Source organism: Polypterus senegalus, chromosome 1, assembly GCF_016835505.1.
Source record: "Polypterus senegalus isolate Bchr_013 chromosome 1, ASM1683550v1, whole genome shotgun sequence".
Lineage (NCBI taxonomy): Eukaryota > Metazoa > Chordata > Cladistia > Polypteriformes > Polypteridae > Polypterus > Polypterus senegalus.
Window position 1 is genome coordinate 210439285 of NC_053154.1, and position 27202 is coordinate 210466486.

At 38.5% G+C, this 27202-nt stretch overlaps 1 protein-coding gene across 1 annotated transcript in view; it reads left to right on the top strand.

Moving 5' to 3' along the window:
- Positions 1–27202, top strand: part of synpo2la (synaptopodin 2-like a) — an 85763-nt gene that overhangs the window by 37326 nt on the left and 21235 nt on the right. Inside the window, exons 2-3 of the mRNA XM_039768282.1 lie at positions 8971–9122; positions 16458–17293. Coding sequence (XP_039624216.1) covers positions 8971–9122; positions 16458–17293 — 988 coding nt within the window. The remainder of the gene's footprint in view (positions 1–8970; positions 9123–16457; positions 17294–27202) is intronic.

Sequence of the window (27202 nt, forward strand, 5' to 3'; positions counted from 1 at the left end):
GTCGATGCAATTCACCTCCTGGTAACCAAGATTACAGATAAACTCCTTCAAAACTTAGAGTGGGATTTAGAGGGCAGAAATATGAAGAAAGACTTTGGGGACAGCCCAAATATAGAAGGGATAAGGTGGAAAATAATCAGAGAGTACATCAATGGCAACTACTTGTGTGATAGGGCTCAGTTACTAATGACTAAAACATCAGTTGTTTGGAGTTGTGAGAAATGGCTCAAATTAATAGTGTGGTGCTGGGCTGCATAACTTCATTGGCCCAGTGCTCCTTCTGAACTCCACGCTGTTCAGATCTAATTATGTCTTTTATTTGTACTTCATAACACGGTTTTGGTTACACAGTTACATGAATTTGGATGGATTTATTGTTTCTTACCTCTGCTTAGTTGACTCCTTTTTATATGATCTATTCCCGTGTCTCCGTGTTTCCTCCTGAAGTCCAAAAACATGAAGGTTACGTGGACTGGTGGCTTTATATATGCCTTAGTCTGTATGTGTGAGTGTGTTCACTCTGTGATGGACTGGCACTCGGTACAGGGGATTGTTCCTACCTTGCACCCATACTTGCTGGGATGTGCCCCTTGTCCCTGCTAAATATAGAAAATGTTATGATATTGTATGTATTACCTAGTGCCAACACAAATGCTCTACCAACCAAACACTCTAAAAATCAAAACCCTAATTTTAACAGCCATCTATATTGTTGCAGTGCTGTTGTCTCCAGGATACAGAATCCTGGGATCAAATGAAAGACCTGTCATTTTCTATGTGGTGCCTGCATGTTCTCAATGTGTCTGTGCAGGTTTATATCACATTTTTCTTCCACATTATACAACTGTGTTTATTATTTTTATTGGCAATTCCAAATTGGCTGTGTAAGAATGAATAGCTCTGTGATGTAATAGCCCAGTCCACACAGGATTCCTGCCTTAGAGCCAGTGCTGCTAGGGTGGCTCCAGACCTTCACAACACTAAAACAGAGTTAAGCTGGATTGAGAACATTATGCTATTCTATTTTATAATGTGACATCCACAACTGGCTAGCATTTAGTATTTTAGTGGAGTTACACCATTCTCATTCACATTCATTCAAAGCTCCATTTAATATTTGTCAGCATCAGGATATGGGCATGCTGAGGATCTGCACTTTAAGTGTCACTGACAGAGAAACCTTTTACGGGATGTATGAAATTCCTCACATCTGTTTGAGCAGTTTAAAAAAACAACCATAGATCAGTTTGTGTCTGCTTATCAACTTAAATAAAATAATTTAGAATATTGAAAGAATCAATAGCACCCAGAAAAAAAATGCACAAATACACAGGGAGAGTGTGCAAAGTCCACACAGGCAGTGACCAGGCCAAGATCTGAATGCAGGACTCCATTGTTGACAGGCAGCAACTGACACGCTTTTTTATAATTAAAAGAAATTTGAAAAAAGCAATAAAATATAGCAAAATAGTCTATTTAAAGCCAAGAGCAGCAATTAAAAACAGTAAAGAGGGATTGTAGTAGAGCACGTTAGGCAACATTATCACAAAAATAACAATCAATTATATACATAATACATACAAACATATTTAGAATATATATTGTCATCGACCATACAGGAGCCCAAAATGAAACGTCAGGGTGCTAACCAGGCCACCCTGTTTTCTTGAAAAATGCAGAAACAAAAATAACAGTCTCTCAATGGCGCTATGACTAACAAACGTTATAATTAGCTGATGGCTTAAACAACGTCAATGTGAGAAGAGGTCGAGTTTTAGCTTCAGACTCAGCTACTCATCTCCCAAATGGATCAGCAGGGCCGAGGTCAGTTGCCCTCACTGAGCATCTCTCAGAACTGTTGAAGGAAAAGAAGACAAGATGGTTAGCAATTGCATACCATGGAGTCCCAGGGTGCTGGTGCTTAGTCTTCTCTTGCCGGTTCTTGTAATCTTTGGGCTTCCCACTCAGCACAGGAATCACAAGGCGCCCCAGGCTGGTATTGCACCCTTTTAATCCACCATTCCATTATGGTATCCTGGCTGGGTAAGGATGCCATTTCCATTCTGGGTAGGATGCCCAACCGTCCTTTGGGGCATCTATAATATATTTAATAAGTTTTATTGATCTTCAAATCAAATTATAATATTCCAATCAAAAAAGTAACATTAACATGCTTTTGGTCATAATCACTGTTACGCATTTTATTTACAACCATTGCCTCCTCCTGAACTGGTTGCCTGTTCGGCTAATTTAAAACACTGAAATCTTTCTCAGACTAGTGAAAAAACTGTGCCTTTAATTATTTAATCTCCCAGTACTTTAAAAGGAATGAACAATTTTTCATTAGAAATTGTTATATTAGGTCCAACTTTCTCTTTTGAACCACATATTAATAATATTACCAAAGTAACCTTTTTCCATCTTAAGCAGATCTCAGGGGTTGCACCCTTTCCTTTCGGATACTGCAGCACAGACCCTTATCCATGCTTTTGTCACCTGGTGACTTGACTATTACCGCGCAGTGTTTGTGTGGTATCCCTGAACAGAGCCTAAACAGACTACAGTATGTCCAGAATTGAGTGGCAAGGGTTGTTAGACATTTAAAACCTTGGGAGCCTATTAGTGCTATACTTTACAAATGCTATTGGATACCTGTCCTTCTTGCACTCCAATATAAACGTCTTCTCTGACTTTTTAAGGCCCTTCATAGTCTGGTCCCACCTTACCTGTTTTCTTCACTGAACCCTTAGGTTCTCTCATGCTCACTTTGCTCTTCTGATTCTTTGCTGTTAACTGTCCCACTGTGCAGATTGGGTGATTGAGCTGTTAGTGCATCAGGCCCGCGGCTATGAAATGGCCAGCCTTTGGAACTTCATATTTGTACCTCAGTTTCTCTTTTAAATTCTAAAGCGTAAAACTTATCTTTTTGAATATTGCTTTTTTATTTTGCTAACTATGTATGCAAATAGGATTGCTTAATGATATGTTTAAATATTTTATATAATGCACAGTGTCCTTAGGTATTTTAAAAAGCACATTTAAATAAAATTCATTATTATTATTATTATTATAATATTATTATAATCCATATCAATACAAATACTATTCAGACAAACAATACTGCCATTATCACTAACATACAATATGAACCTACAATGAAATCATAATAATGAAGCAGAATAGTAATAATACATTTTAAAACCAATACTGCATTTTTTTATCAGTTAGGAGAAAAAGGTTTTTTGAAATAAAACCAAAAGTGAAATGTTACCTGTTGACCCTTTTAACCTTTAACTTAATTCATATTTTTTCATATTGGAACTGAACAGAATTTGTTAAACTATCTTGAAATTAATGATGAATATATGAAATAATATAAATGTAGCTTTAAAAATATTTTTATTGTAGTAGTATTAGTAGTAATAGTAGTTGCACCTGTAGCATTGTCAGGTGTACAGAGTACAATAATCACTGTTACGCATTTTATTTACAACCATTGCCTCCTCCTGAACTGGTTGCCTGTTCGGCTAATTTAAAACACTGAAATCTTTCTCAGACTAGTGAAAAAACTGTGCCTTTAATTATTTAATCTCCCAGTACTTTAAAAGGAATGAACAATTTTTCATTAGAAATTGTTATATTAGGTCCAACTTTCTCTTTTGAACCACATATTACAGTTTTTCTCGATTGGTTTGGCTCATTTCTTGAAACAGAAATTACATTCTTAAAACTATAAGATCATTTGGCCAAACAGTCTTACAGTTCTGCGCAACATTACAGCTCACTAGCAAAAGGTCATATCTTTCCCAAAACTGTTCATACATGCTTCAAAATAGATTCCTTTCCCATATAAAGAGTCAGTACCATCAAAATGTCAAAGATCTTTCTCAATTGCGTTGGCTCATTTGCATTCACTTAGTGCGTTTTTCCAAAATAACCTGGATGGTTTAGCACAACACCATGGATCACCTGCAAAAGCTCGTATCTCTCCCAAAATAGTTTACCCATGTGTCAAAACTAAATTCCTTTCCCATTTAAATAGTTAGTGCCCCCAAAATGCATCGTCCCTTTTGCATCGTGTAAGCACTGCAAGTCAAAATGCCTAGATGTTTTGTCACTATGGCAGAGGTCTAGCCAACAGAATACAATTATGTATAAAACTGAAAAAAAAGGATTTTACAGTAAGAGCAGCCTCCAAAGTTTGACATCAGACACACTGCACTCCTACTTCCAAGGAAATTGTAATCATTTTTATTGACACACATAAAGTAACTTCCATACATTAGAGTACATAAAAATGTATACAGTATTCTGTACATGTACGAAATATAAACACAAACAAAAAACAAGAAAAATTATATCTAGCCTACAGTAGGGCTTACAGTAAATAAAGTTTCACAACTAAGGTAACTTTCACTGGTTGTTGTCGTCACCGTCCCTCTCCTGGCCACCATCCTCATCCTCCTGGCCATCCACACGCTGCTCTCTGTTTGGCCATAGATTCTCATCCACATCGCAGCGGATATTTTCCCTTGCGATGCAGCGAGGGAAGAAACGGCGCGAATGTCTCAACCATCCCCTACACTGATCCCCTGTAATGTCCTCACATGCAGCATCCATTGCATGGAGCAGGGATCTCTGGTCTTGAGCCTGATGTTCATAGACTTTCCACCTCCAAGCGGAAAAAATTCCTCAATGGGATTAAGGAAAGGAGAGTATGGTGGTAGTAGCTCCATGAGCATCCTTGGATGGGTGGTGAACCAGGCCCTGATGAGCGGCCCACGGTGGAAATTTACATTGTCCCACACGATCACATAGTGTGGTAGGTGAGGCCCTTCGAGACCTCTCTCATTTTCTGGGACCAGATGTGTATAAAGACTGTATGACAATTCGTAATGTATGCCGTATTTGTTACAGAATGAGTTACTGTACTGTAACATCATATTGCAACATCACATTGAGGTAATATATTACAGTACTGTAGGCCTACACACACACACACGGAATGAAGAGTTTATACATGTCTTGCTTTACAGTATGCACAGTACTGTATACTGTAATGACTCCATCATTGACTGAGTACATACCTGTTTTCCCTGCGAAAGGTTTGGATGATGGAGGAGACAGTAGAGCGAGGCACATTAGGCTGCACTCGGCGCCCAGCCTCTGCCATTGTCAGGCGATGGTTAACCACATGGTCTACAATTGTGGCCCGAATCTCATCCGGGACAGCATGGTGTCTTCGTGCTCCTCGGCCTCTTCCCCCTATTCCACCACCACGCATCCTCACTCCTCCTCCTCCGCCTCTTCTTCTTCTTCTTCTTCCTCTTCCTCCTCCTCCTCCTCCTCTTCTTCCTCGAGCAGGAGGTTGCCCTTCTTGATTTACTTGGTGAGGTACCTCCATGTTCAAATGGTACTGGCCCTAGCCAAGCTCTATATATACACGTTTGGCAGCATTCACAACAATAGACAGCACCTGTCAGGTAACTAAACAAACTGTTTGGTTGGTCATCTGAGATGTGGGAAACTCCTCCTTCGTTGGTCAAGTTCTAATTTCACCTGATTGTCAATTACTGTCATGAATTTATCAAATGTTCCAAGAAATTCATATATGGTGTTCATGGTATTATGTTCTTGACTAATTTTGACAATTGAACAGACTATTGTGCATATGATGACTTACACGATGAAATCATGCTGACATGTTTTGAGAGAACAACCATTAGACTGAGAATCAACTAATCAGTTTAGATCAGCAAGATCTATTTATTTGGAAAATGTGCTAAATGTGGGCTTATTGTGCTAACTGCAGGCTACTTGTACTTAACCATTTGCAAAGATGCACTGAGACACTTGAGACATGTACTAAGGCATTTGCAATTTGATGAAATCAATGAGAAATGCCATTCTGTTGTGAACATTTGCAAGGTGGTTTGGAGATCTGTCCATGTTATTTTGAGAATGTCATCTCGGTTTCAAGAAATGAGCCAAACCAATCGAGAAAAACTGTAATAATATTACCAAAGTAACCTTTTTCCATCTTAAGCAGATCTCAGGGTTGCACCCTTTCCTTTCGGATACTGCAGCACAGACCCTTATCCATGCTTTTGTCACCTGGTGACTTGACTATTGCCACGCAGTGTTTGTGTGGTATCCCTGAACAGAGCCTAAACAGACTACAGTATGTCCAGAATTGAGTGGCAAGGGTTGTTAGACATTTAAAACCTTGGGAGCCTATTAGTGCTATACTTTACAAATGCTATTGGATACCTGTCCTTCTTGCACTCCAATATAAACGTCTTCTCTGACTTTTTAAGGCCCTTCATAGTCTGGTCCCACCTTACCTGTTTTCTTCACTGAACCCTTAGGTTCTCTCATGCTCACTTTGCTCTTCTGATTCTTTGCTGTTAACTGTCCCACTGTGCAGATTGGGTGATTGAGCTGTTAGTGCATCAGGCCCACGGCTATGAAATGGCCAGCCTTTGGAACTTCATATTTGTACCTCAGTTTCTCTTTTAAATTCTAAAACGTAAAACTTATCTTTTGAATATTGCTTTTTTATTTTGCTAACTATGTATGCAAATAGGATTGCTTAATGATATGTTTAAATATTTTATATAATGCACAGTGTCCTTAGGTATTTTAAAAAGCACATTTAAATAAAATTCATTATTATTATTATTATTATAATATTATTATAATCCATATCAATACAAATACTATTCAGACAAACAATACTGCCATTATCACTAACATACAATATGAACCTACAATGAAATCATAATAATGAAGCAGAATAGTAATAATACATTTTAAAACCAATACTGCATTTTTTTATCAGTTAGGAGAAAAAGGTTTTTTGAAATAAAACCAAAAGTGAAATGTTACCTGTTGACCCTTTTAACCTTTAACTTAATTCATATTTTTTCATATTGGAACTGAACAGAATTTGTTAAACTATCTTGAAATTAATGATGAATATATGAAATAATATAAATGTAGCTTTAAAAATATTTTTATTGTAGTAGTATTAGTAGTAATAGTAGTTGCACCTGTAGCATTGTCAGGTGTACAGAGTACAGTACGGTGGCGCAGTGTTAGCGCTGCTGCCTCGCAGTAAGGAGACCAGCGTTCGCTTCCTGGGTCATCCCTGCGTGGAGTTTGCATGTTCTCCCCATGTCTGTGTGGGTTTCCTCCCACAGTCCAAAGACATGCAGGTTAGGTGCATTGGTGATCCTAGTGTGTGTTCCCTGGGTGGGCTGGCACCCTGCCCAGGGTTTATTCCTGCCTTGCACCCTGTGTTGACTGGGATTAGCTCCAGCAGACCCTGTAATTAGGATGTAGTGGATTGGAAAATGACTGACTGACAGAGAACAGTGAAGACGTCCACTCTCCTGAATCTTGATATAAAGAAGTATTAAAATCCATAACTTCATTTTTGTAAATGCCAAAACAAAGGTCCTAAATATCGCTGTATCCACACCATTTGGATGTTCTCAGTGCCTAAAACTTTGTGGAAAAAAATCCCTAAAAAAATTTCCAGTCTGGATTTTATACTGGTACATACAGTAAAGTATATAAGTATAGTCAAGCCTTTCCTTTATAAATGTATTCATTTTTTAACAGTTTTTAGCCATATTTCTTTTACAAAATATAATGATTCATGATACTTTAGGCTAAACAGCCCAAAGTGAAACTTGCTTTCAAATTTTTAAAAGGTATGAGGCTCTGCAACAATATAAGGACACTGGCTTTCTATGGCTTTTAATTCCCCAAGCTGTTTTAATGTTAATTCCATCAAGATGTTTATTTTAAGGCTTCAAAACATAATGGTTAATAAGATCCAAAAGTAGAGCACTCAAATCTTAAAAGCCCTGTCATCAAATTTCTGCTTAGCAGCATCTTTCAGTTAATTGCGCCTTTAAAATGTCACTGCATGTAATGAACGGTTTATAGTTTATATACCTAATGTATATGTCTGTGTTTACTCAGTAAATGATTGTGAAACTCTGTGATGCTCTTAAGCTTTAGCGTCAATATACACAAAAACACAAATGGAAGTGTATAGAATTGTATTGTGGATTACTTACTTTATGCATACAAATTCATTTTTCATTTCTTTATAAAGAAAAAATACATTAACACATTTTTATTCAGACATTTTGCTAATTTATTTTAGATAGATAAAAGTTTCACATATAACGTATACTTTGTATAGGAAATTAATTCAATATTTTTAATTTAAATGATCAAAATTGTTTGCAACAAAGTAGTCTTCTGGAAATTACACTTGATCAACCAAAAAATGTTAATCAACTATGAATACTGGATATTCATTTAAGAGGTTTCGGTCATTCGTCATGGAAAATATGGACAATGTCAGAATGCCAGTTTCTTCTGTAGTTCTTTGGGACACACCTCTACTTGCAGTTTTTATTTAATTAAGCCTTCTCTCTCCAACACGCTGCTTTGTATCATTTTATTCCAGTTTATCCATAGCTAAGAGCCCATTTCTCTTAGCCATAGATGGTTACAGATTCAAGCAGCCAAGGTGAGGTGTTAGAGCTTTTCTGAAGTCAGCAAAATGTACAATAGCCACAGCTAATAAGTTTGTTCTAGACCTAAGAATGGGACATACAAGTCTAATTCTCTCATGATGACTATATATACAGGTCAGTAGTGATTACAGTTATGGAGGGATGCAAGCAAGTGGGAGTCTCACATGTCTTTGCTAACCCATCTCAGTGGTGGATGCTGTGAACTTTGGGCTCAATAGCTACTTACAGTCACTCATATTGAAATCAGAGAGGAAGCCCTCCCCAGAAGGAATGAGTGGCTGATCCAGACCACAGAAAATTCTATCAACAAGCTCTCTTGAGGCTTTCTTTTATGAAAAGTGAAACTGTTTTAATTTGTTGATTTCCCCCAAATTTCAAATATCCACTCTCAATCTTTTTCTAATGGTTGCAGGTGCGTAAACGCAGCAAAGCATGCCGGGCAGGGCTGTGTGAAGGAGATGAGCTTGTGTCAATCAATGGAGCATCCTGCAATGAGTTGTCACACGCGCAGGCCATGAACCTGATCGACTCCTCTCCAGGGACGCTGAACATTCGTGTAAAGAGGTAAGCACATTAAACATTATACATTGTTTTTTTCTGCTCTTTTAGCCTGCACCTTTCAGTTTTTGCCACATTTAGCTCATCACCTTAAATAAAGTATCAGATCCCAACTTCTAGACTGCCTCTGCTCAGTTAGTTAACAGTGCTCTTGGATGTATTTTTAATTTTCCTGCACACACTAATCTGTTGGTCCCCAGATCTCAGATAGATGGGTATTTTCATCCAGTGAAGTTATAGCTTTCGGCAATACGTTGGATGAATGTTGTCATTCAGGGAAAATAGCCACAGATTTTCACCTTTTTGGCCCTTACATCCTATTACCAGTACATACATATGCAGCTGTTTTTGTAATGCACAGGTGTGTTTGCAGCCGTTAGAACCAGGCGTGCTACTATTAGCACAGACTGGAGAGACTGGCATACAGTCCGCGAAACACGACAGTGAAACAAGTAGTATCGGAAGTATTTGGCAGCTATTGTACAATAATAGTGATACTTTTTTTGTTTTTTCATGTTTGAGCTTCCTACACACACCAAAGGTAGAATATCTCACAAAATAATTTTTCCCATAAAAACAGAAAATCCAGGGCCGAAAGGGTTAAGATTTTATAAGTGTTAAGATCTGCCATTCCAAAATATCAAAAAGGGGAGTTTGGATCAAAAAACCAAAGCAAGACCTTCCCTCACCACAGATCTCGGCCTCACTACCAGTGGCAGCCAACCTTCAAACTGAAAAGACAGGCTTACGGCCTACACAGGCCCGAAAAATGAGAAAAAGACTTTTAGAGTTCCAAAATCAAAGTATACGCAGGATCATTACTGATTTAGACATGATTTTTCTCTTCTTGTATGTTTGGGGGTTATTGATACACTTTTGAAGGATATTTAATATTTTGTAATTATTTGAAAGTGTTTATTATTTAATTTGTGTTCATCTGTGATGCCATTTTTGTCTCCAATGGGGGACAATTCATGACAAGAGGAACAGACAAGTTTGTAAATTGAAAAAAGGCTTATGGCTTGCTTAGCCTGAAGCAACTAATTGCTGGTCACTATGCCATCCTTGCATTTCATTACATAATTTGATTTCCTTTAAGTTAGGTTTTGCTATTTGGTTTAACACAGTTTCACTTCCATGAGACAAAATATGCTTTTAGCATGTTGTCATCCATGCTTGCTGTTATACCCGCAGAGCCTTGCCATGTTTCATGCTTTCTTTTGCATGCCTTAGTGCACCGCGCGCTTTATTGAAAATGTGATATACTGTGTCAAGTAAAGAGTTGTTGAATGCATGCTAACTGTTGTGCTGTCTTCAGTTTGACAATATGACATTAGCAGTGAGGCGGCGCAGTGGGTAGCGCTACTGTCTCGCAGTTAGGAGACCCGGGTTTGCTTCCCGGGTCCTCCATATGTGGAGTTTGTATGTTCTCCTCCGGTTTCCTCCCACTGTCCAAAGACATGCAGGTTAGGTGCATTGGTGATTCTAAATCGTGCTTGGTGTGTGTGTGCCCTGTGGTGGGCTGGCGCCCTGCCCAGGGTTTGTTTCCTGCCTTGCACTCTGTGTTGGCTGGGACTGACTCCAGTGACCCTGTAGTTAGGATATAACGGGTTAGATAATGCACTGGGTGAACCTCCAGTGCTGATGATTCTCTGGACTGAATCTTTGGAGACACATTTAGCAACTGTTGGGCTGGACGTGGTGAACCAGGGGAAGATCTGCTATGAAACTAATGAAGCTGAAACTTCAGGGACCCTAATACTGCAGGGGCCGCAGAAGTGAGTTCAGCCCACATTGCACTAAAATTTAGTGTGTCTGCTGTATGAGAAGATTTTTTTTATAAAATAATAATATTAATAATATAGCATAATTCAATACAAAATAATAGTTAAAATAAAAATGAACAGGTTATTAAAGTATCATATACAGTTAGGTCCATAAATATTTGGACAGAGACAACTTTTTTCTAATTTTGGTTCTGTACATTACCACAATGAATTTTAAATTAAACAACTCAGATGCAGTTGGAGTGCAGACTTTCAGCTTTAATTCAGTGGATTGAACAAAAAGATTGCATAAAAATGTGAGGCAACTAAAGCATTTTTTAACACAATCCCTTCATTTCAGGGGTTCAAAAGTAATTGGACAAATTAAATAACTGGAAAAATAATGTTCATTTCTAATACTTGGCTGAAAACCCTTTGCTGGCAATGACAGCCTGAAGTCTTGAACTCATGGACATCACCAATGCTGGGTTTCCTCCTTTTTAATGCTCTGCCAGGCCTTTACTGCAGCGGCTTTCAGTTGCTGTTTGTTTGTGGGCCTTTCTATCCAAAGTTTAGTCTTCAACAAGTGAAATGCATGTTCAGTTGGGTTAAGATCAGGTGACTGACTTGGCCATTCAAGAATTTTCCACTTCTTTGCTTTAATAAACTCCTGGGTTGCTTTGGCTGTATAGTTTTGGGTCATTGTCCATCTGTATCATAAAACGCCGCCCAATCAATTTGACTGCATTTATCTGGATTTGAGAAGACAGTACGTCTCTAAACACCTCAGAATTCATTCGGCTGCTTCTGTCCTGTGTCATATCATCAATAGACACTAGTGTCCCAGTGCCACTGGCAGCCATAGACGCCCATGCCATCACACTGCCTCCACCGTGTTTTACAGATGATGTGGTATGCTTTGGATAATGAGCTGTTCCACGCCTTCTCCATACTTTTTTGTTGCCATCATTCTGGTAGAGGTTGATCTTGGTTTCCAAAGAATATTTTTTCCAGAACTGTGCTGGCTTTTTTAGATGTTCTTTAGCAAAGTCCAATCTAGCCTTTCTATTCTTGAGGCTTATGAGTGGCTTGCACCTTGCAGTGCACCCTCTGTATTTACTTTCATGCAGTCTTCTCTTTATGGTAGTTGGATATCGATACGCCTACCCCCTGGAGAGTGTTGTTCACTTGGTTGGCTGTTGTGAAGGGGTTTCTCTTCACCATGGAAATGACTCTGCGATCATCCACCACTGTTGTCTTCAGTGGACGTCCAGGTCTTTTTGCGTTGCTGAGTTCACCAGTGCTTGCTTTCTTTCTCAGGATGTACCAAACTGTAGATTTTTCCACTCATAATATTGTAGCAATAGATGGGTTTTTTCTGTTTTCACAGCTTAAGGATGGCTTCTTTCACCTGCATGGAGAGCTCCTTTGACCGCATGTTGTCTGTTCACAGCAAAATCTTCCACATGCAAGCACCACACCTCAAATCAACTCCAGGCCTTTTATCTGCTTAATTGATAATGACATAATAACGGACTTGCCCACACCCGCCCATGAAATAGCCTTTGAGTCAATTGTCCAATTACTTTTGAGCCCCTGAAATGAAGGGATTGTGTTAAAAAAAATGCTTTAGTTGCCTCACATGTTTATGCAATCTTTTTGTTCAACCCACTGAATTAAAGCCGAAAGTCTGCACTTCAACTGCATCTGAGTTGTTTCATTTAAAATTCATTGTGGTAATGTACAGAACCAAAATTAGAAAAAAGTTGTCTCTGTCCAAATATTTATGGACCTAACTGTAGAACTGTAGGTTAGCCAAAAATTAAATAATATTCAATGCAGAAAAAAATCCCAAAGTGAACAGACTTGCAGTTACTAAACATGCATGAAAAATCCTTTTATCACAGAAAATCCCAGAGCTGCTGTACTAACTATACCTGAAATCATATTGATATGAGTGGAGAAAAGTTTGTATGACATGCAGATCAAAACAATATTTGCTTTTGCTCAAAATCTGCAATGATAGCTTAAACTAAAATTCACACATTGATTGCGAATCTAAGAAACAAATTCTTATAGGGTCCATGAATGTTAAATATCCATATTGTTATGTCTTGAAATGAACTGATAAACCAACTGGAATGTTGCAAAAGTAAAATAAAATCAAATTATCACTTTGTGGAAACTTACCAAGGACTGTTTTCATAGTTTAGCATTTGGTTTACCCCTGGACTCAGTTCTCAGTGTTATAAGAAAATATTATAGTGTGTTTCAGATGACACCATATGGAACAAAAAGAATAACCAAAGGCAATTTCATGACAGATTTTAAAGTACAAAACACCATTGTCTTAGTGAAGCTGCGTAACACAGCTAGTCCTCTCATATTGAGCCATTCAGCCCGTAGGGCTGGTGTGGCTAAGAAAGTAAGCTTGCTGCAAAATGAAGAATTTTCCTGTTGTTATGCACTAGTAAAGATAATGAGCAAGTGCCCAGAGACAGAATATAAAATTATTAAACCAACTTTTGCAATAACTTTTAGTAGACTGTTAGAGCCAATGGATTCTACGTCCATGACTTTCTCTTAGATATGAGAGTAGCCAGATCAGAGATAAAAGCCAAACTCATCCTGAACAGAAGTCTTTATTAAAGGAATACTCTACCCAAAAATAATATATTTTTTCTATGTTACTTACCCCACGTACTTTGTTGTGGTGCCTGAGGAAAACTTTATTCTCTTGTTTTCATGTGGAATGGAGAGAAAGAAGTCTATAAAATAACAGAACTCAATGGTGGCCAGTGCTGCACAGCAGCAAGTGAAAAATGTCTATGGAAAAAGAAAAAACGTTCCTCTCACGTTACATGTGTTGCATGATCCACATGTCGGTTATTTGTAATCCAGTCACTTGCTCAAAATGTGCAAAAAGAATGTTTTTTTTTGTAAAAAAAGTTTTATAGTTACTTTTTTTAAAATTTGGTATAATTTGTTAATGTCATTTCACATGACCTCATTGGGTCACGGTGCATGTTCAGCCGTTGGAGCAATTTTCAAGTTATGGGCCTTGCTCAAGGACCCAACAGAGTTGGATTCCTTCTGGCAGTAATGAGATTTGAACCGGCAAATGTCCAGACACCCGGGCAAAACCTTAGCCCTGGAAGCTCCCCAACTCCACCTCTTCTAGAATGATAAATGTGTACATAAACAATAAGCTCAAAAAGACTGATGGGAATGACTTTCTGAATTGAAGACCCCAGAAGCAACTTTAGTCCACATTGCTTAATAATGGTGGGTGTCGACTCTATGAGAAGATTTTTTTTTATGAAATAATAATATTAATGACATAGTATTCTTCAATACAAAATAATAGTTACAATAAAAATGAACAGGTTGTTAAAGTATCATATAAGCTATCTATAAATGAAAAACCATTCAACGCATAAAAAAAATGAACTCTTGTTCACTATGAATGACAGGGAGAGGTGGGTGTTTAAGTCAGAAAGTCATTCCTGTGAGTCTTTTCGTTTACTGTTGATCTACATGCGAATTATGTTGGATGAAGGAGGAGGAGGAGGTCCTAAAGTGAACAACATAGGTGGAAACTTTATCAGCATCTGTCATCTCAGATATGTTTTAATACTCAGAAACTGTCATATTTGCAAATAGTCAGTATTTTCCTCCCTGCAACTCAGCATTTTATTGAGGTATATAGACAGTGTGAAGTAGGAGACCTCTAAATATCACAGCATCACCCTGACCTATTTCTTGGGGGGCAACTTCAAAAGACAAGATACTGTGCATCCGGAAAGTATTCACAGCGCATCACTTTTTCCACATTTTGTTATGTTACAGCCTTATTCCAAAATGGATTAAATTCATTTTTTTCCTCAGAATTCTACACACAACACCCCATAATGACAACGTGAAAAAGTTTACTTGAGGTTTTGCAAATTTATTAAAAATAAAAAAACTGAGAAATCACATGTACATAAGTATTCACAGCCTTTGCTCAATACTTTGTCGATGCACCTTTGGCAGCAATTACAGCCTCAAGTCTTTTTGAATATGATGCCACAAGCTTGGCACACCTATCCTTGGCCAGTTTCGCCCATTCCTCTTTGCAGCACCTCTCAAGCTCCATCAGGTTGGATGGGAAGCGTTGGTGCACAGCCATTTTAAGATCTCTCCAGAGATGTTCAATCAAACTCCAGGCGGGCTGCCATGTGCCTTTTACTAAGCAGTGGCTTCCGTTTGGCCACTCTACCATACAGGCCTGATTGGTGGATTGCTGCAGAGATGGTTGTCCTTCTGGAAGGTTCTCCTCTCTCCACAGAGGACCTCTGGAGCTCTGACAGAGTGACCATCGGGTTCTTGGTCACCTCCCTGACTAAGGCCCTTCTCCCCCGATCACTCAGTTTAGATGGCTGGCCAGCTCTAGGAAGAGTCCTGGTGGTTTCGAATTTCTTCCACTTACGGATAATGGAGGCCACTGTGCTCACTGGGACCTTCTAAAGCAGGAGAAATTTTTCTGTAATCTTCCCCAGATTTGTGCCTCGAGACAGTCCTGTCTTGGAGGTCTACAGACAATTCCTTTGACTTCATGCTTGGTTTGTGCTCTGACGTGAACTGTCAACTGTGGGACCTTATATAGACAGGTGTGTGCCTTTCCAAATCATATCCAATCAACTGAATTTAACACAGGTGGACTCCAATTAAGCTGCAGAAACATCTCAAGGATGATCAGGGGAAACACGATGCACCTGAGCTCAATTTTGAGCTTCATGGCAAAGGCTGTGAATACTTATGTACATGTGCTTTCTCAATTTTTTATTTTTAATAAATCTGCAAAAACTCAAGTAAACTTTTTTCACGTTGTCATTATGGGGTGTTGTGTGTAGAATTCTGAGGAAAAAAATGAATTTAATCCATTCTGGAATAAGGCTATAACATAACAAAATGTGGAAAAAGTGATGCGCTGTGAATACTTTCCAGATGCACTGTATACCTCTCCTAATAAAGGTGCCTAGGCTAGAGACCAAAGTAGCATGTAATGATGAGTCCAGCTAATATATTTCTAGCTGGTATTTTAAAAACTACTGCAGTAGCTCCAGCTTAATCCCTACTAGTTGCATAGCATTCTGTCTTCCTAGAGTCAGCCTCTCTCTTCACTTTACAAGTGCTTTGCCGACACTGCGGCTTTCTTGCAGCTGCTTTGGTCTGAGTCTAACTCGGCTATGCCATGTAACACAGCCACTACGTGCTATCATGTGTAGTTTCAGGGAAGGCTCTCAGATTTTTTTCTACACGTGGGTTTCTTGAATCTTTGTAAACAGATCACTTTTACATTGACTACTAACCTTAGATTAATTTATCAAGGATTAAACTTGTCAAAGCTCCCAGTAACATACTGTACATAAATAACACGATGCATAGAAACCCTTATTCCACACCAAAATGTCAATTCTAGGATTGCTTTATGTTTATCATAATTATAGCTGAAAAACATCATTGTAAATGTATACAATATCCAAAGAATGCATTTTTGTGGAACTAACTGGCAGGTCCTTCTTTATTGCAGATCTCCAACAAGGTTTCAGTCAATAGTCCTGCTGTCAAGATCGCACTCTCCATCAGTCGATAAAAGTTATGAAAGTTGCCTGCGTGCCCTGTCTCCTCCAGTCACCAACAACAATCAACCCCGACAAAAGCCAGTAAAAGATGTTTGTAGAAATAACATCATGTCTCCAACCCGAAGAAAGGATCTTGTGTTCAGTCCTGAACCCATAACAGAAGTTAGAGCCAGAAGAGAGTGTCTGACATCTCCTCCCGATAGTGAAGCCTACTATGGTGAGACAGACAGTGATGCAGACACTGTACATGAGAAGCAACGCAGACAAAAACGGCGCAGTCCAAGTTCTTCTCCTGCTAAATCCTCAGGCAGAACATCCCCTGAGGAAACCTCTGAAATGAGTGGTTATGAGAGTGCCCCTGATGCCAGACCTTACCCACAGAACTTACAGACTTCAGAACAGAGCATCGCAGGCCAGGCCCAGATATCCGGAATAGGAGAGGTGGGAGTGGGAGCCTTGTCTGACACAACTCGACGGGAAACCAAGAGAACAGAAGCAAGATTTAATGTTTGGCAGCCACACATGGAAGAACCGCCCTGTGTTGAAAACTCCACAGAGAATTCTTCAGCAAGCACAGATGATCAGAGCCCCCAGGGTGCCACAGAGGTTGACAGCGGGTTCCAAGAGCTCACCAATATTCCTCCATTGGTGTCCCCAGATCGAATTAAGAATGTCTCTGTTCTTCTGTCAGCTGGAAAGCAGTTGGTGCCCATGGTGGGTCCTGTAGACAAGCCAGTGGATGAAGAACTTACCACCACCTATATGGACAAAGCTAAGCAAGCCAGTATGTTTTCAGATTGTTCTTTAATGCTTGGTCTAGGAAGGTTGATTTTTTTAGATTCCTTAATCTCATATTTTACTAAAAGCAACATAATTATTATAGCTAGAAAAAAAATGATATCTTGTGTGGCATATCACCTTTGCTGTAGCCTAAATTAATAGAAAACATGCCATGTGACCCGTGACATCATAGCGACTATGTGCTTGTAATCGACTGTGTTTTGTATTGTCCGACAAAGTTTGGCTATTAACCTATGTTATTAGTGTAGCGACCTTCACTAAATCTGACAATCCCTCTGAAAAACTCTTAAAAAGTATATAAGATCTCTCTCAGTGATATAAAACTGCCCAAGATGACTTCCGTGAATGTTTTTGTCAGTTGCGACACATACATCCCTACTCTATTTCTGGGAAAACACAGATAAGTACAATTTTTCTATAGATGCAACTTAATTTCCAAGACACATTCTGAAAGTGTTTAATTTAATTGCTAAATAAAATTTATCATGATAAAAGTGGAGTACAAGGAGAACCACAATAAGCAATTTAAAAACAATAATCAAAACTCCGAAACATTTTTTAGCAACCTTCATAAATATCCTTTCTCCACTTACTTAGAATTCTAGCCTTCAATAGAACCCCAAAGAAACATTTCTGCTATTACATTCATACTTACAAAGTATTTGGGCCACTAGGCCACAGTTCCACTTGGAGGTCCCTGGTATCCCCCACACTCTAGTCCCCTAATTGTCCCTTTCCAGGAAGCAGCAGACTTTTACTTTTTACTCCAGGGATTCTCTTCTGAGATTGAGCAGTTAGTTTAGTGGTTTGTGTTAGGAGTCTCCAGGAATCATTAAGAGTGAACCAAAAGACTAGAAGATAAAAGTCAGTGTCTAGGCCAGGTAAGGTCAAAACCAGAAGATCACAAAGGGGCAAAGCAAACATCAAAGTCATTTAGCACTATGTCTACTTGTAATAAGGCTAACTGTCACAAAAGGTTTTTATTTATTGTTTATCCATTTTAGGAATTACCAGGGCTGCCTCGATATTTATACTGTCACTTCCCAGTGACGTAATGAATGCAACAGTCTCGGTCATGTGACCCATCTCCCAATTTGCATAAATAAAGACTTTGCATAAAAACAAAATTAACATATACGATAACAGCTTGAGTTTCCGGAAGACACTCACTACATCTTCCATTGAGCAGTGCACACATAAGGCTCCTGCAGTTTAAAGCCTTTTACAATGACTTTGGCCGGGTTTATATTTCACACAACACAACACGTGTGCCTGTGGACGTTACCGCTGTGCAAGCGGTGTACTGTTTATACTTGCATGCATACTTTTGTAAATCTGGACGATTCCACCAGGTAGCAGTGCGAGATATCACCACGGTGAGAAAATAATGTTTGACTGAGTCGGTTTTACAATGACATTTGCAACGTTTTACATTAATGACTATGAGATTAAAGTGGAAATTTTAAGTTAAAACACGAAAAACATCTTTTATTCTTCACTGTGTCCCTATTTTTTTTTTTCCTCTGTGGCTCAAATACGCTTCCGTACATTCTGATTCTGTTGTGAAGGTGCAAAAAAAAAAAAAAGAAGATTATATGTGAGACCTTTAAAATGTATCATGTCATTATGACGGGCAATATGTGGCACATGTATTGACTATGCAAAAAATAGATGAAGATGAATATTTAAGTTTGATGATTTGCTTCACCACATTAAACCATTCATCAAACATCGAAACACACACATTGATCCTGTAGGATCTGCAAAGCAGCTTGCTGTCAAATGTTGATAGTAAAGAAAGACTTTGATGTCACGTTCCAATCTGAACACACTGCACCCCCAGGATTTTTTGCTGGTACTGCAACTCGCGCACACGCTGCGTTAATTTATGAGGATGTGGTTTGAATGAACGGTGGGAATGTGTGGCTGCCATGATATGTGCGCATAGGCGTTCTGAGTATGAAGTATAAACCGGCCATTAAACTACTGGAGGACCATTGCCTGGTGGAAGTCTCTTCAGGCCAGTTATCTGGTGTGAGCCACATCAGTATGGACTCAGATGTCTGGAAGCAATCCTCCAGTCAATCTCAGGGTCTACTCTACATTCCCTGGCCTGATTGCTCACTCCTCCTTTTTCATAAGTTTATGGTATTGTTTTTCATTCGAATTGGGTTTTGATCACATCTGTTAGGAGGCTTGCCAGTGAGAAAAAATGATTGAGTTCAACAGCACCCAAGGCCTACCGCTTGCTACAGGGCTAGAAATGTAAAGAATTTACTAGTGGATTATCTTGATATCTTTATCATCTTCTTTACATATTACTTGATGTTACACTTTAATAGTCTACTCAGCTTTATGTACAACAAATGTGAAAAAGAAAATCAGCCTTGTAGAACAGTGCACATATTAAAATCCGAGAGTATGCCAAAAATACACCATCTGCTTCAAATTTTATAAAATAAGCAATTTTTCAGTATTATGCAAATGTCCTCATATTGAGTACATTTGGACCAGTAACATATCAACATTTATAATACCTCAATAAAATTGTTTCAGTTAATAGGTGGGCCATGAATGCATCTCTTCCTTCCTTGTTTTTTTGGCAAAGCAGTAGTCCATTGTGTTTGAGGGGTTCATACAAATAATAATATGATAGAAGAAATGTAGCGACTCTATCATGGTTGCTCAACACTGAAGCTTCTTGAGTGTTTGAGAATGTAGATAGAAAAACGGAAGTGTACATTTTTATGCATGAATTCATTGTTGCATTCTGCTGTTCCTGATAATAACAATTGATATTGTTCTCATAAAACTGAGCATATCTGCACTCTGTTGTTCTTTGGTACTTGGGTGAGTCAAAAAAGACATCTGAATAGAATGTTTATAATATATTTTACATGTATAGCTATGTATAAAAAGGATTTACATTTATAAATAAGAAAAAGCCTCAATGCTTACTTCATAAAAGTACACAGGGTTTACTCATTTGCAAGAGGATAACAGAGAAATGTCAGTCAGTCAGTGTCCAACCCGCTATATATCCTAACACAGGATCACAGGGGTCTGCTGGAGTCAATCCCAGCCAGCACAGGGCACAAGGCAGGAAACAAATCCCGGGCAGGGCGCCAGTCCACCGCAGGGCACACACACACCCCAAGCATAAATTAGGGACAATTTAGGATCACCAATGCACCTAACCTGCATGTCTTTGGACTGTCGGAGGAAACTGGAGCACCCAGAGGAAACCCACACAGACATGGGGAGAACATGCAAACTCCATGCAGGGAGGACCCGGGAAGCAAACCCAGGCTTCCTAACTGTGAGGCAGCAGTGCTAACACTGCACCACCGTGCCACCATAACAGGGAAATGGATAGGTTGTTATGTAGTGGACAATTCTACACTTCATGCTGGTGATTTGATCATTTTTTCCATTTTGCTAATACTGTGATTTGATTTTGATAGCACCTGCACCTTCTGTATGTGGAAATTTTGTTTATGTTATTATTATTTTCAAACATATTCATTTTTAAGAGTTATGTTGGGTGACCTCCATGATGCCATTTTGGTTTCCAGATGCCAGCATTTTGTGCTTGTTTTACATGGCGACAGCCAAATTTTTTAGTTTTACTATTCTCGTTGCCAGACACGTGACACACAAAGCTGTAATGTATTGTGTCCTTCATGTAAACCATGGCAACATACATGTCTTAGTCTAAATTTGCAGTACAGACTTGTACAGGTAATCATGGGTAAGAAATCTGAGAGAAAGAATTTGGATTTTCTGTTGTTGAATCTTCTTAAGTCATCATTTCTGGTTTAGTACTACATTACTACATTTTAATTTTCTCTTCTTGGTTTCTAAATTTGGCCTGTCACACTGTTAAGATGCTGCCTCTCCTAGTTAGGCCCTTTATTCATCTCTAATCTAAATCACAGGACACTTCGTTATATTCATAAAAATAGGGTCATAGGGTCAATATGTTACATGTTCACAGTACAGTGACATTCTTAGCTGTTCCTTTCTAGTGCAATGATTAGTGAGCAAGTGTTAGCCTTTATTGGATGAACGAATCCATCGATTATATCTATTTTTTATTTCAAAGCATTTTTACAAGGAACCATGTTGAAAATTAATTATGTTCTTCCATGGCACCATTTTTGCAGTCAGTTGCCAGGCATGATGATCAAGAATGTGTGATACATGACACCAGCAGTGTCACTGTATAAAGACCAGTGTGTGGATTTCCTTAATGCTTAAAATTTCATATTCCTCTTAAGAAAATCCTTTTTTTAGTTTATTCCCTTTACGAATTCTTCTTCTACCCCTTAAATTTGTTTAATGTTGGCTTCATTTGACTCTGCTTATGTGTCCTCTTTTAGCTATGAAATCCTTCACTGTATCCTAATGTCAGTCTTTGACTCCAGTCTGTTTACTTTACATCTTTTTGGTTTTGACCATTGCCTCGTTATTTTGACTTTGTCACTTCGGACAATTCACCTTTCATTTAAAAATGCTACTACCCAGTGCAAGTAGTACACCCCCATCTGTGTTATGTATTAGTGCGAATGTATGTGTATTTTATGCAATTATGCTGTTTCTGTTACTTTCATTTGTAATTTTGCAATTGTGTACTGTCTGTTTACATAGATAGATAGATAGATAGATAGATAGATAGATAGATAGATAGATAGATAGATAGATAGATAGGGGGTGCTATCGCTCCCTTGAACCCTCTGATCAAACGTCAGACACCAAATAAAAGTCCAATAATTGACTTTATTGTCACAGTACAGTGCACAAAGCACTCTCTTCACCACAATACTCATCCAATGCAAAATACACAATCAATAAACAATCCTCCGACTCCCAGACGTGTTGCCCTCCTACCACCCAGCTCAGCTCAACGCTCTGATGTCTCCTTCGGCCTTTTATAGTCCTTACCCCGGAAGTGTTTTGCCCTCTCTGTCCACGTGACTAGGAACACTTCCGAGTCAGATAAAAAACCTTCTTCTTTACCCCGGAAGCACGTCATTCCCCTTGTCCATGTGTGCTTCCGGGGTGTAGGGAAAATAGTCAGTGTTCCTCCCTGCAGCACCTTCTATTGGCCCCCATTGTAATCCTGCAGGGCTATAAAGGAAAACTCCAACGTCCATAATTCCCTGTTGGCGTTCGGGGCACCTCCATGCTGCAGGGAGGGCTCCACCTGGCGGCGTGGGGGTATTGGTCGGGATGAATGACCGGCCATCCTTTACAATAGATAGATAGATAGCATTTGTCCCTTTTGAGGAATTTGGCCTTTTACAGAAGCTCTTGAAATAAATAGATAGATAGATAGATAGATAGATAGATAGATAGATAGATAGATAGATAGATAGATAGATAGATAGATAGATAGATAGATAGATAGATAGATAGATAGATAGTACTTTATTTGTCAGAAGCACACTAAATAAACATTATAACAAATAATAACATCCCACTTAAATATACACCAGAATAACTAAAAAGAAAATGTCTGACTTTGCAGTGACAGTCACAGTGAGGTGTTATGCAGACATATTGCTGTTAGTATAAAAGAGCCCAGTAGTGTTTCTTGACACACTTCTGCTGAATAATTCATTGGTTGAAAGACCTCAGTGTTAGTGTGTCAGAAAGATGCTGTGTAGCATTGTTCATAATGGCACTCAGTTTTGTTTGAGTTATGCTACCTCCATAGGGTCTTGAGTACATCCTATAACTGAGCCTGCCTTTTAAATTAGCTTGTTGATTCAGTCGGCCTCTCACACACTGGCCAGTACAGCAGCGTTGCTCAACCTTTAAGTATTTGCGACCCGAGTTTTCATAACAGTTTTAATCGTGCCCTCCCCTAACATTTTTTTGAAATGTAGATGCATATTTTATTATACCTACTTAACTTTTATCGACATTTATCTAACTCTATATTTATTGCTCTAGTATCAGAATGTAGTTTAAGTTAATTTGTTTTGGTTTCAACAGATTTTGATATTTTTGATTCTTGTTTTCTTTTTTTCACATCTTCGCGCCCCCCTTTTTGTTACTTCGCGCCCCCCTAGGGGTGCCCGCACCTCAGGTTGAGAATCACTGCAGTACAGTGCTGTAGAAGATGTGAAGGATGTCACTACCCACATTAAAGGGACACAGTCTCCTAACACAAAACTCTGCCATTTCTTGTGTAGTTCCTCTGTGTTATGAGACCAGACCAGCCTGTCATTAATGTGGATACCCGTGTACCTCAATAGTGGAGAATTTCAAAAAATATCTAAACAAATACTGCACCATATATACTCTTTTTATTCCAAACCACTTTGGATTGCAAAATAAAGTGACTTTGGTATTTCAAAACTTCCTTGAAGAGGAAATGCAAAATAACAGAAACGGTCAGCAGCATTAAAATACTTTAAACAAAATTATAAAACAGTTTTCATTTTATTAATAAGGAAATATTTGTCATTTTTAGTTAAAAAAGTTAAAAACAAATACCATTCTCAGTTTTTAGGAATGTATTAAGAGTGCCAGTTTTGACTGAAATCAGTTGATCTATCATACAGACACAGACAGATACAGTATTCCCCTGGACATGATCAAATGGAGTTCAGGGATAACTAAATTGTCAATCTCTGAAAAAATTTTGACCTCATTACAATCCTTTCTGCTATTCTGCATATGCATAGCATTCTCATACCTGTTTAATCCAATTCAGAAGCATGAGAGGCTGGACAGGTTGCCAGTCTATCTCAGGGCCTGCTCATAAATGCCCTCACAAATGGACCCTTGGAATTGTCAGTTAAGTTTACCGACATGTCTTTGGTAATGTGGTAAAAACCCATACAAACACAAGAAAAATGCACAGACTCCATGCAGACAACATCCAGACCCTGTCTTCAAACCCAGAATACCAAATCCATGAGGAGTCAGCATTACTCACTGTGCTGCCCTGTGGTACATATGGAGAAAGCAAACTAGGAGTAACATTGCAAATCTAATTTACTTACCCTTGTATATATAAGTATAGCCTGCAGTAGCCATAGTAATGTATGACTGCTAAAAATTGATGGATTGATAAATAATAAACTCATCATCAAAAAATGCTTTCCAAACACTAGCTTTCACCAAGGCATTTTAGCTTTCCCTTACATGAAGGCCCTGCAGCTGTTTTAAAATTCCACCATTCATAATCTTCTTGTCAATACTTTATGTGAATCCTTGCTGTACTTCTGTTTCACAATAGCACAACTGAACAGACACCAAAGTACTCACTTCTGCTTTTTGCGGGACATGTTGAGGATACGTTCATAAAAGTAAGCAAAGAATACAAATGTCATTGTCTGCACATCGCCTGTCCCACAGGCCTCTGTTCTAGGTGTGTTATAGTTAGACAGTGAGGAAGTCGCTAGTGAGGTAGAGTCTATATTTTACAGAGTGAATCATTCAGATAACACAAGTGTTTCATCTTCAAGTCGGTATTTCCAGCTGCTGTCTGCTATCAGATATCTTGGTTGCTGTCAGCAGGATGGTTCTCGTCCTCACTCTTGCAGTCACTTTGCTCAAGTTATTATTAGCAATCAGAGCCGAATTCTAATCACCTGCCAACATACTGACAAACAGGATCGCCCGCTTCTTGTCTCGGGTATTAATTCCATTATAATACTTGCTCAGCTTTGGTTAGATGTATTACTCAGACAGACCACAAGATCATTTTCTCCATTTCTTCATCAGAGGGTTATCCTGTCTGAGCCTGACAATTCACAGATAAGGGAGCTAAATGAGCTGCATTACCGAAGAGGACAAGCAGAAAGAAGCACACTGAAAATGAACAGTACAAACTACTGCTATGAGAAGTGACAGAACGTTAGAGAAGCTGGGAATTAGAAATGAAGAAGAAATATGTGAAGAAAGCAGAATAACAATATAAAGTCAATTAAGAAAATAAAGAAAAAAAAAACTAGGAGCAGACAAGAAAGTCAGAAAGTAACGAAAAGAAGCTTGAGAAATCTAAGTAAGTTAAACAACCAAGACAAATGAATGACATAGGTCTGAGGTACCCAAAAACAAGATAAAGTCTGAGGAATTCAAATAGAGAAACCATGATGATTATGTCAAAATTAGTGAAAAATACTTATAGAAAGACAAGGAGAAATAAGAGAAGCAGAACATAACAGAATGTGATACACCAAGAATACAGTCACTGAAGTCACAGGTATAGGAAACAAGGAAAAATAGATTGGTGGAGATAAGACAGTAACTATGGGACAGAGGAAAGGAAATAACATACCAGGTAGCACAAGGCAAAGAAATAGAGGAGTGAGCAGACATGAGACATACACATGGGGTTGTGGAAAAAAGCCACGAAGAGATGTCAGCAGTAACAATTACAAGAAGGTTGAGGAACATAGGAAAGGACGCAAACTAAAAAAAACACAAGGCAGTGGTCTTAACTTGACATAGTAATCTATTCGTACTTTTTGACTGGGAGAGGAGGCTGGCTATGCAATGAAATCCAAGCACAAACCTGTTGAATATCATTCTGAAAAGGCAAAACAATAGAACATTAGAACAATGTAGACAAGAACAGGCCATTCAGCCCAACAAAGCCAGTCCTATCTACTTAATTCTTCTACAATAACATCAAGTCTTGTTTTGAAAGTCACGAAAGTCCTACTGTCTACCACACTACTTGGTAGCTTATTCCATGTTTCTGAAGTTCTCTGTGTAATGAAAAACATCCTAATGTATGTGCAAAATTTACCCTTCTAACTGTGTCTCCATGTTTTTAAAGAACTCATTTTAAAATAACAGTCTCGATCCACTGTACTAATTCCCTTCATAATTTCACTTCAATCATGTCTCCTCTTAATCGTCTTTTGATTAAACTAAAAAGTCTCATATTCATATTCAGTCCCCATAATTCATCCCCTGTTGCCCTGGAAAGAGCCTAGATGCTCTTCTCTGGACCTTTTCTAGCACTGCTGTGTCCTTTTCTTGCCTGTTGATCAAAACTGCACATAGTAGTCCAGATGAAGTCTAACCAGTGCGTTACAAGGGTTGAGCATAACCTCCTTGGACTTGTACTCTTCACATTGTGTTATATAACCTAACATTCTGTTTGCCTTCTTAATGGCTTTTAAACACTGTCTGGCAGTTGATAGTGTTGAGTCCACTACAACTCCTAAATCCGTCTCATAAGGTGTACTCTTGATTTTCAGACATCCCATTGTGTATTGAAACCTAACAATTTTAAATTTCTATGTGTATTTACTGACATTAAATTTCATTCTCTGCAAATCTACCCAAGCTTGTATGCTGACCAAGTCTCTCTGTATTGATCTGATGGATTCGAGAATATATGCTGATCCACCTAGCTTGGTGTCATCTGCAAACTTAACCAACCTGTTATTTATATTCCTATCCATATCATATCATATCATATATATATATATATATATACTGTATATATATATATATATATGCTATTATTACTAATACTATCTCTACTGTTAATACTATTTTGAGTAATAATAGTAATAGGGATAATGGTGTGATAAATAGGGTGGAACAGGTGGAGATTGTGTATAGAGTAAATAGATATGAGAAATGGAGGAAGAATAGGAAAATGGTGATGTTGGAGGAAGGAAAACGATATCTTTTTCTTGGTGATTCAAACTTAGCCAGAATACCCCATTTCCAACAGGAGCAGACCCCTTTCCCCTTTCCTTATCTTAACCCCTTTAAACAGGGCCCTGAGGTTAAGGATATTTATATCACTCAGGTCCCTGATGTTAAAGTTTTATTTCTTGTCTTGTTATGGTCTCCCCCTCCCTTACCCTTATCTTAACCCCAGGGGTTGTTGCCCAGGGCCCTGATGTTAAAG